Source organism: Balaenoptera acutorostrata, chromosome X, assembly GCF_949987535.1.
Source record: "Balaenoptera acutorostrata chromosome X, mBalAcu1.1, whole genome shotgun sequence".
Lineage (NCBI taxonomy): Eukaryota > Metazoa > Chordata > Mammalia > Artiodactyla > Balaenopteridae > Balaenoptera > Balaenoptera acutorostrata.
Window position 1 is genome coordinate 125,125,384 of NC_080085.1, and position 11,876 is coordinate 125,137,259.

Genomic DNA, 11,876 nt, shown 5'->3' on the forward strand with positions numbered 1-11,876 from the left:
AAATAATAATAATCTTTCTTATTTATAGATGCTCCATAATTAAACATTAATAAAAATTTAGCCTTGGGTATGTAAAATGTATAGATTCAGTTGCATAACAATACCAATACTTGCCAGAGTTTTGATTGGTTGTCTTACCAAGAAACCCTCTCTATTCTGTAAGTCAGTAGTCCACTCCCCTGCATTTCCTTTGTTAAAATTATTTCTCTGAGATAGGGTCCTCCTGAAAGAGCAAAACAAGTAGAATATTTTCCATGGATGTATCCTGTACATAGGATATATGCTGTGTATACTATTATGACTTACACACACACAGAGATACTTATAAATTTATATATTGGCATATTTGTGGAAAACCAAACATACATAGAAAAATGTAAAAATATCACATATTTCTAGAACAAAGCCATAAGAAAACTAATATTTCTCAAATTTGGACTATGGACTAAATTCATTGTATCTGAATGCCTAAACATAAAATAATTTTACATGTGCAAAACCCAAATTAATCAGGTGAAAAACTCTTACAATTATGCTCTTGTACATTAACAGATCCACACTATGTCATCAAATAACCAAAATAATCATATGTAATAAAGTATGCCCAAATATTTAGGGAAAGTTGATGTTCATTTCCTTCTGAAGTACAGAAATAAAAACATTATATCTCAGGAAAATCATAATGATATTAAAGAGGAACTGGTTATTTCAGGGAATGTAGCTGAGTATCATTCTGTTAGGGCAAACTCTAAAGTCACAAATGCTTTTTTAAAAATAAATTCTATCACTGACATTTTAAACTAACACTTGGAAATTGTCTGGTTCTTTTAAAAATGTCATTATAAAAGGAAAAACAACCATAGTCACCAGGGAAGAATCTACATTACAATGTCAAGTTGTTAGGAAGATCTAACTACTGCATATTTCCATACTCATCTGAGAGATACAAGGGAATCACTGATTATTATGTAAAAGGTGAGAACAATTTAGGTATATTTATTACTAATGAATGTTAAAGGCCAACTTCCTTCCCAAATGGACAATCCATTGCTTTTCAGCACCAAAAAAGAAAGAAAGAAAGAAAGAAAGAGAGAGAGAGAGAGAGAGAGAGAAGGAGGGAGGGAGGGAAGGAGGGAGGGAGGGAGGAAGGAAGGAAGGAAGGAAGGAAGGAAGGAAGGAAGGAAGGGGAAAAAAAGACTTCTATCAGACGGGCCTCAAGGGTTACTACAAAGCATGTAGCTGCTGATGGAAATCCCAAGTGCTGAACCTCTTTCCCATGATTAAATCAAAGTAGCTTCTGTACATTTTGTGAACCTCACGGGAGCTATTCCACAACATGCTTTTATCAGATCTATGAACTCACTTGAGCCAGGCGGCATCTCCAAAGAAAGATGTGAAGTGTTGGGCTCTCCTGCCCTTGAACCTGGAGTAGAAGCTCCAGCAGCCATCAGGACACAGATGCTCAGAACCTGCCTCCTTCAGACACCTGATATGAGCAAGGCCACCAGCATGAGGAGCTGCACAGGGAGAGACAAATCCAGCAATCACCATGCTTTACTGGTGTAACTGTGTGCCCCGCACCGTGCTAGGCACTGCGTTAGAGACAAGGACACTGAAACAACTGGATAGTGATCCTAACCACCAGAAGGTACAATGAGCTTCCCACCAGGGCCTTTTTCTTCTCCTTTCCTCATATGTCCCCTGAGAACAAAGTGGAAAAGGAATAAGAAGTGGCCTGAATTCATACAAACATCCATGATCCTGCGATAACCACAGGACCATCGGCTTATTCACGTGTTATCGCTCAATGTTCACAGAGACCCTTTAGGGAAAGCATCCTTATCCCCATTTTACAGAGGGGAAAGCTGAGGCTTAGAGTCGTTACCTGTCTCACCTCCCACGCCCCTGCCTTTAGAAGGAAAGTGGCTCGAGGACACCCCTGGAGCAGGACACCGCACCCACTGGGGCCGGGCAGGACCCCAATGGCTTTGCCTACGAGACAGCCCGGGCACCGAGCCCCCAAAGCGGGAAAGAAGTGACCTGGATGTGGATCCCTTTGTCTCCCCACACTGCAGGGTGGTCCAGCCCCCGTCGCGGGTACCCACTCTCCCAACTCAGTTCCAAACACCTAAAGGAGAAACCTGCTCTCCTTGCCAGGCCGCTTCTGTCTCCATTAAAAAGTCGTCAAGGTCGCCTTACTGACGTCACGTTTCTATAGTATAGTAACCGCCTGGCTCAGGCAGGTCCTCCACCACCGTAAATACCTCCCCACCCTCCTCCACCCCCTTGTCTTTAGCTTAAAGCAAAACACCGTAGCTCTTCAGGCTGCCACTTGGAAAACACACTAATTTGAAGCACTAGACTGGGACCCCGGCAACTGGCCAAAAAATCTGTCCAGTTTCGTGGGACAAAACATGTGCTTGTCGTCAGGAGTTGTGTTTGCTTTAAAGAGACAGTAGGCGTGTATTATCAGAACACAGAGACCCAGGGAAGTATGTAGGGTTCCTGCAGATGAGTTAGCCCTCCCTCTGAGGGTGAACGTGTACTCTCACAGCCCATGCTAAGCAGTTAGCCATCTGTGGCAGAGAACTAAGAACTCTCTATAATCATGTCACCCAATGATCTTGATACATACGCAAAAATGTCATTTACAAATCTCAGAGTTATTCCAGGGAGGCAGGCCTAAAACATCATAGTCACTTAATAGGCAGAAACCTGGGTCAATTGAACGATACATTGTTTTTTCCTGGGGAATTCCTAGCCTCCATTCGCAATATTTCCTTCCACGTGGAGGGACAGCCACGGCCAAACCCATGTAACCTCTCTCTACACTCACTCCTCTATCTAGAGAATCACTTACCTGATTAGTGAGGTTGGTTGAACAAACAGGTTGCACAGCCCAGGCCCTCTCCCTTCAAAGTTCTTGAACCAACCTGCCCTTATGGAGCACGTGTTTACTCTGCCCTCAGGAGTGGGTCTACAAATAGATCCACAGCTCCTTTCCCTTTTCTGTGTCTCGCCGGGTCCCACACTATTCCTATGGTCTTGCTCTAAAATGACTGAGTCTTTAAGGGGCCTTGAAAATACACCCCTTCTCCATACCTTGACTCTAAACCAACTAAGCAATATGAAAAATAAGGTGAAAATACATCAGCTTTATTCCTTATAAAGGTGATATTGTAGAATGTGGCTCAGATTTCCACAAGGGTAGTGGTCTTCGTATTAACGAACCCCAGAACTGCACAGACGTATCCACCCAGCAGTGCTGCACTGGGACAGTCAGAAAGGACCAGGACTGCAATGCATATGTCTCTGAGGTCTGGTGAAGGCATCCTACGTGTACTCGAGAAGAGTGGCTTCCTTGCAAGGCTATCCCTGTAGCAGGAGAAAGTGTTTCAGGACACCTTCTTTGAGAAACCCTTCGCAAAATGAGTAAACAGCCCTCGTTCTGACAACGTACTCACCAAGGCATCTTCTGAGGACACGGCTTTCCATGGGCCGCAGGGAGCAGTTTGTAGCAGTACCTCTCCTTCCCTTCACAAGCACGACGGCCGTGGAGCCTCGTCTGCGGAAGGGAATTCAGGAATAAATTTCTAAAATTCCAAGAGTATGATGAAGATCATACGTCGTGAAAATTTATCTTGGGAATCCCAGAAGGAATTGAGGAAATTTCAAAATCTATACCCACATATAAACCCACACAGAGACTATAGCCAAAATTATCACGACGTCCTATCGAACCTTCAAAGATCAGCCAGTCCCTATCTTATCCAAAGATTACAGACTATAGAAAAAGAGAGTTCACCAAAACGACATGGTTCAGATATCCATTTCTGTTGAACAAACACCACCAAAACAATAGCCGTTTTTCAATTTCTCGGGATAATGTGGGTTGACTGGGTTCAGCTGGATAGTTTTCTGCTCCATGTGGTGTCTCACCTGGGGCTGCCATCAGCTGGAGGCTCCGTTAGGCTGGTGCATCTGAGAGAGCTCACTCCCAGGGATGAGCATGGGTTCTGGCTTCTGCTAGGGGCTCAGCTGCGCTGGTTGACTGGAGCACCTTGGTTCCCCTCCAGATCCCTCCATGTGTAGGGTTACCAGATTATATTTAAACCATTTACATTTGAATTTAAAATAAACAAAAAATCCTTTTTTGTGTAAATTTGTCACGTGCCATATTACTTTGTTCATCTGAAATTCAAGTTCAGCTGGGCATCCAGTATGTTTATTTGCTAAATCTGGCAACCCTAGGGGAGGAGCCTGTGAATTTATAACATTAAGGACAGACCTTCTGAGGTGACTCTTCCACTGGGACTGGTCTGGAAAAAAGAAGAGCTCATATTTAGCAATAAAGACAAAAGCTGTTAATAACTGATGCTGGTGGAATGAAGGGGAAATGGACACTGCCACACACTACGGGTGCCAAATGGGCATATCTGTTTTTTAAGGCCCATATTATCATGGCTGAATAACTTGAATGGCTTTTGATACAGAAGCCCTCTTTCCACCAACAAGGGAAATTCATATGAGGGTTTAGAAAAAGATCCCCAAGGTGATTCTGACCTGCAATCTGGTTAAGGGGCCCCAACTGAAGGGGCGGGTGAGGACCACATGAGCTCTCTGATTGACGGAGGAAAGGGCTACTATTTATGAAGCAGGTTGTTTAGAGGGGCCCAGATCTAGGTTCTTCATGTTAGTGACTGGATTTCATCTCACAACAGCCCCACTAGTGATGTATCACTACCCTCTCTTCATGGATGTGTGTGACTACAAAGCAAGTGCTCTTGAGCACAGAGACAAATGGCAAAGAGGTTGTTCCCCACGCCAACAGCCAGAGCCAGGGGTGGGACCTGGCAGCCTGGTCCCCTTTAGTTGCTGGTGGCAGATCTTTAGCAAAGGTATCAGGACATGTACTGCTGAGGTGGTTAATCTCTGTTCACCCTGTGTTAACCCTCCCAGCAGCAGGAAGCCAAGCCTGGTGTTCCTTCCCCCTGCCGCGTGGGAAGTTTGTGACCAGGCTGGAAGCAGAAGCCGTCTGAAGCCAGTGTTTCTTCTGTCCTTTGTGAAAACGTATGGAAATGATTAGGCTGCTTGTACCTGCTAGGGAGGAAAGGGCATCTGAGGATACAGAGAGGAAAGTGAAATTTCTCCCGGAGAGGGATGACGGTGGCTCCAGGGACGGTCTATCGAGGCTGGGCGTCGAATCATGACAGATTTTCTAGTGTGGATCGAGGGACGTACGGAGCAGGAATGGGATTCCAGCTTTTGCCCTAATCACAATATACCATGCATTCTCGACAGACGACATCACCCCCAAGAGGTCAAAGACTGGTTCTTGAGGTTAGGGTTTTCATAGATATTACAGCGGTCTGTGAGCTTCCAAAGGACCACCGTACATAAACAGATAAACTACATCTGGAGTATTAACAATTTCACATTCCGCTGGGGAGTGGGGCTGGGGGTAATTAGGCAAAAAATGTCTGAAAGGGCTCCTGGAGGGTGATAATGAAAGAAGACTGACAAACGCTTCATAGACACAGTGACCTCTTATGCAGATGTTGGTGTTGGTGATGATGATTGACGATGATGAGAATTAAGTCTGGGGATTATGTGAATGACTGCTTTCTAGGATGGTGGGTAGAAAGGGGTCAGTCAGAACAGACGTCTCCTCTGAGAAAGAGGATATGGAGGGTAGGAAATGAATGTAAACAGCTGGTACTCTAAATTGTATCTCCTTTACGCTTACCACTTACTCAGTTACCTACTTAATCCTATAATTTAAACATTTCTTTTAAGTTATGTATTTATGTATTTATTCATTTAATTTTTGGCTGTATTGGGTCTTCGTTGCTGCGCGTGGGCTTTCTCTAGTTGCAGAGAGTGGGGGCTACTCTTCGTTGTGGTGTGTAGGCTTCTCATTGCAGTGGCTTCTCTTATTGTGGAGCACTGGCTCTAAGCATGTGGGCTTCAGTAGTTGTGGCATGCAGGCTCAGTAGTTGTGGCTCATGGGCTCTAGAGTGCAGGCTCAGTAGTTGTGGCTCATGGGCTTAGCTGCTCCAAGGCATGTGGGATCTTCCTGGGCCAGGGCTCGAACCCATGTCCACTGCACTATCAGGCGGATTCCTAACCACTGCACCACCAGGGAAGTCCCTATTTAATCCTATAATTTAGATAAGGGTAAGAAGTCAGGAGAGGTGAAGTAAATCAGGGGAACTGCTATGGATACCTGCTCAGTACGTGAGCTTGAAATTACTCTAAAGCTTTTCCCGTTGTATCCTGAAGCCACCAGGGCTCTAAATGCTCTAATTTCTCTGGACACTGGCATTCAATGCTGTCCAAGGTATTGCTTAATTTATTAATAATGACCTATATTACTTTTTTTTTTTTACTGAAGTATAGTTGATTTCCAATGTTGTATTAATTTCTGGCGTACAGCAAAGTGATTCAGTTATAGATATATATACATATATTCTTTTTCATGTTCTTTTCCATTATAGTTTATTACAGGATATTGACTATAGTTCCCTGTGCTATACAGTAGGTTCTTGTTGTTTATTTTACATATGGTAGTGTGTCTATGTTAATCCCAAACTCCTAATTTATCACTCCCTCCCCCGCTTCCCCTTTGGTTACCATAAGTTTGTTTTCTATATCTGTGAGTCTGTTTCTGTTTTGTAAATAAGTTCATTTGTATCATATTTCAGATTCCACATATAAGTGATATCATATGGCATTTTTCTTTCTCTTTCTGACTCCACGTAGTATGATAATCTCTAGGTCCATCCATGTTGCTGCAAATGGCATTATTTCATTCTTTTTTGTGGCTGAGTAGTATTCCATTGTATATACATACCACCTCTTCTTTATCCACTCATCTGTCGATGGACATTTAGATTGTTTCCATGTCTTGGCTATTGTAAAGAATGTTGTTATGAACAGTGGGGTGCATGTATCTTGAATTAGAGTTTTCTCTGGATATATGCTCAGAGAGTGGGATTGCTAGATCATATGGCAACTCTATTTTTAGTTTTTTAAGGAACCTCCTTACTGTTTTTCATAGTGGCTGTACCAATTTACATTTCCACCAATTTAGAATTCATGGAGATCTAGGGAGAAAGTGAATATGAAGATGCAGCTGAATGGGTTTCCAAAATCATGGTAAATAGTGGAAAATCACAGCAAAATATAACATTAACAGATGGAGTTTTCAATAAAGTAGCTATAGTAGGTATCTATGTAGATTTCAGTGTAGTTATAATACATAAGGCAAATGTAATGTAAAGGGGGGAGGGTAAGGGGATCTATTAAGGTGAGGTTTCTACATATCAACTGAAGTGGTAACGTAATGATTCTGAGTATTGATTCTGAATAGACTGTGGAAAGTTAAGTAGGGAGTTTGTAATCCACAGAGCAACCACAAAAATATTATACAAAGAGATATATTCAAATTCAGAATAGAAAATTAAAATGAAATACTAAAAGGCATTCAGATAAGCCAAAGAAAGGGGAAACAGGGTAATGAAAAACAGAGAGGACAAACAAAACATGCACAATAAAGTGGTAGATCTAAATAGAAACATAGCAATAATTAATTGTCAGTGGTCTAAATACATAACTAAATGACTTAGATCGTCAGAATGGATTTATAAAACAACAAAAAACAAAAATGGCCCAACTATATGTTGTCTACAAGAAACTCCCTTCAAATATAATGATATAGGTAGCTTAAGAGTAAAACAATGAATAAAAATACACCACGCAAACACTGATCAGAAGAAAGCAGGAGAATCTATAGATTCTTTACATTATCAGACAATGTCGACTTGAAAGCAAACACAGTTACCAGGGATAAATAGAGTCAGTCAATTCACCCGGAAGATACAACAATTTTAAATATGTATTATATCTAACAACGGAGTCTTAAAATACAAGAGGCAAAACTGACAGAACTGAAAGGGGAATAGACAAATCCACATTTATAATTTGGGTCTTCAATACTCCTCTCTCAGTAATAGAATTAGTAGACAAAAAATTAGCAAGGTTATAGATGAACTGAACACCACCATCAACCAACTAGATCTAACTGACATTTATAGAACAGTCCACCCAAAAACAGCAGAATACACACTCTTTTCAAATGCACATGGAACATTCAGCAAGATAGACTATATCCTGAGTCATAAAACAAACCTTAACAGCTTAAAAAAATTGAAACCAAACAGAATGTGTTATCTGACAATAATGGAATAAAATTCTAGAAATTAATAATAGAAAGATAACAGGAAAATCTCTAAGAACTTGGAAACTGAGCAACACATATCAAGTTAATTCATGGGTCAAAGAGGAAGTCTCAAGGGAAATCAAAAATACGTAGAACAGAAATCAACGATACTTCAATTAAAAATACATAGAACAGAATTAAAATGAAAATAAAAGTGAAAACCTACAGCTATCAAAATTTGGGAGTCAGAAAACAAATAGGTCGTTGTCAGGGTTGAGGTGGGGAGAATGGGTTGACTACAAAAAGGCACAGGAGAATTTTTTGGCATAATGGAACTCGTATATCCTGATTGTGGTGTGGTTATACAACTGTATACAAGTGTACATATACAAGTGTATGTACTTTTCAAGACATAGAACTGGACACTGAAAGGAGTGAATTTTATTTTCTCTAAATCATACCTTAATGAAAACAATTTAAAAAGCACACATCTTGTTAAATGAAGAACATAAGTAGCAGATCAGTGTTATTCTGTGATTCCAATTTCATATCTAACAAACAAATCAGTTAATGTGTAAACCATTGTGCCTATTTACGTATGTGTATTTCAATATGCACAGAAAAATGCATGCCAAATACAAATCAAACAATAGCAGTGGTTACCTTTGGGGAGTGGGATGCAGGAATATTGATTAGAAAAGAGACTTTCACTTTGTCCGGCTGTGAGGCATTTTAAACCACACATAAATTATTTATATTTATAACCCATTATGAAACAATATATATGGGAGATATTCTGATAGACAGTGAGGGTACTGAGGAGAATAAAAATAATATTCATTATATACTTAAAACACATTTGTCTAACTCTCCCTTCCACTCAAATTAATTCAGGAACGATAATTAACTCCATATGGTTTATGATCTAAAAATGCAAAAAATAAAATCAAGTTCAGTGGATACAGCTAAAAATTTAAATAAATGTGAACTATGTTCCTTCAGAATTATAGTTCATTAAGGGAAGATGTTATGCCCTTGGTGAATAATAATGGTATCTTTTAAGAACATCAAATGATCAGGAACTGTGACTGGGTATGATTATGATAGGGAAAATGTTATAGGGGAATATGGACCTCTTGTCCTGAACAATTTCCAGGTAGGTTCTAACCGCTTTTTTTTGGTATCCTGTTCTTCCCAATGGCTGTCATTCTTTTAATGGTTGTGCCCTGCCTCCTTCCTTCCTGTCTCAGTTAGAACCTACTAGGCTAGGCCCTACTCCCTGATTTCAAAGCTTACTACAAAACTACAATAATCCAAACAGTGTGGGGAATTCCCTGGCAGTCCAGTGGCTAGGACTCCATGCTTCCACTGCCAAGGGCGTGGGTTCAATCTCTGGTCCGGGAACTAAGATCCTGTCTCAGTTAGAACCTACTAGGCTAGGCCCAAGATAGGCCCAGTTAGAACCTATTAGGCTAGGCCCAAGCCTCATTATATGCTCATTGTAATATATTAGCATACGCCAAATGACACAGCCACCTGCACCATGACAGTTCCCAGGCCATAAAAGGCCAAAAAGTGGGCAGTGGCCCAAGTCCTGGAATCCCCACCCCTTCTCCAAAATAGTTGGAATAATCCTCCTACTTATTAGCCTATGAAATTACCCAGCCCATAAAAAACTAACCACTCCATACGTGGGGGCCCGTTCTCACCATCTGAGATGGCCCACACTCTGTCTGTGGAGTGTGTCTCTCTCTCAATAAATCTACTTCTTACCTATCACTTTTCCTCTCACTGAATTCCTTCTGCAGTGAGACATAAAGAACCTGAACTTCATTAAGTCCTGAGACCAGGTGTGCAGTTTTACCTGGGAGATTGTGGATTTGAGTACCTTCCTAAGCCAGAGATTGTGGGTTCAAGTCCCATCTGAGGTGCAAGTCAGGTGGGTTCGAGTCTCATCTGAGGTGAGATTAGGTTCAAGTCCCAACCTGAGGTGCACGGTTTCAAAAACTACAATGAGGTATCACCTCACACTAGTCAGAATGGCTATTATCAAAAAGTCTACAAATAATAAATGCTGGAAAGGGTGTGGAGAAAAGGGAACCCTCCTACACTGTTGGTGGGAATGTAAATTGGTGCACTATGGAAAACAGTATGGAAGTTCCTTAAAAAAGTAAAAATAAAGTTACCATGTGATCCAGCAATCCCACTCCTTGGCATATAACTGGAGAAAACTCTAATGTGAAAAGATACATGCACCCCAATGTTCATAGCAGCACTATTTACAATAGCCAAGACATGGAAGCAACCTAAATGTCCATTGACACGAATGGATAAAGATGTGGAATATCTACAATGGAATACTACTCAGCCATGAAAAAGAATAAAATAATGCCATTTACAGCAACATGGATGGACCTAGAGATCATCATACTAAGTGAAGTAAGTCAAAGAAAGACAAATACCATATGATATCACTTACATGTGGTATCTAAAATATGATACAAATGAACTTATTTACAAAACAAACAGACTCACAAACATAGAAAACACACTTATGGTTACCAAAGGGGAAAGGAGGGGGGAGGAGTAAATTAAGAGTTTGGGATTAGCAGACACAAACTACTATATATAGAACAGATAAACAACAAGGTCCTACAATATAGCACAGGGAACTATATTCAATATCTTGTAATAACCTGTAATGAAAAAGAATATGGAAAAGATTATATATATGCATAACTGAATCACTTTGCTGTACACCAGAAACTAATACAACGTTGTAAATCAACTATACTTCAATTTAAAAAAAAGAAAAAGAAAACCTCCTTAATATCTCTTCTAATATGTCTGTTGAATTCTTATACATGTTCCTGCACTTAATTTGTTGTCCTTACGGTACATAATGAATCTCTGGAAAATTTTGCCATACATTCATGAGAAAATGAGAGTGAAAAAGGTAAATAACTTTATCTTACAGACCCTGTGAAAGGTTGACCTAGAAAAAGAAAAGAACTCACTCTTTAGTAAAGTGGTATAATGCAAGATTATTGAACAAAACTCACTATTTCATTTTGAGCAAATCAGACCATAGATATATTAAAATGTAGTTGATAATATTTAGTTCTTTGTAAAAAAGATGTTTAAAAATTAGCAGGATGACACACTTTAAAAACTAAAGTCGATCAAAGTTTGTTAGAATACAGTTCTTATGAAGAAAACTGAGGTGGCTCTGAAAAGATCCTTTGGTTTGCGATGCTCAGGTGGTCCGGAGGCAGCTCATTTGCCGGTGGTGTACCGAATTATTGCCTTGGTGGCGCTGGATATGGCGTGCTTGCCCCTCTTCCCAGGCAGCAGCAGGCGCACGGAGGTCTGCATGTCTCTGGAGGTGAGGGTGGAGCGCTTGCTGGAGCGGACCAGGCGCGCCGCCTCGTCGGCGATTCGCTCAAAGATGTCCTTCACGAACGAATCCATGACGTTCACGGCCTCCTGCGAGAGGCTCAGGCCCTCCTGGACCCGCTGCAGCACCCTTCCGAAATAGGTGGCAAAGCTGTCGAAGCCGTCAGAGAGGCGGCGGCGGCTGCAGCGGCGGCGGCGGCGGCTGCAGCGGCGACGGCGGCTGCAGCGGCGCTTCGGGTTCTTCGGCTCGGCTTCCTTG

The 11,876-nt window shown here is 41.2% G+C and overlaps 1 protein-coding gene across 1 annotated transcript; it reads right to left on the minus strand.

The window, feature by feature from the left end:
* Positions 1–11,497: 11,497 nt before the first annotated feature.
* On the minus strand, positions 11,498–11,815 carry LOC130706319 (histone H2B-like; the record flags this gene model as incomplete). Its single annotated transcript, XM_057537709.1, has 1 exon — positions 11,498–11,815. A coding segment is annotated over one exon (318 nt), but the record flags the coding sequence as incomplete, so codon positions are not given.
* Between the last annotated feature and the right edge of the window lie 61 nt (positions 11,816–11,876).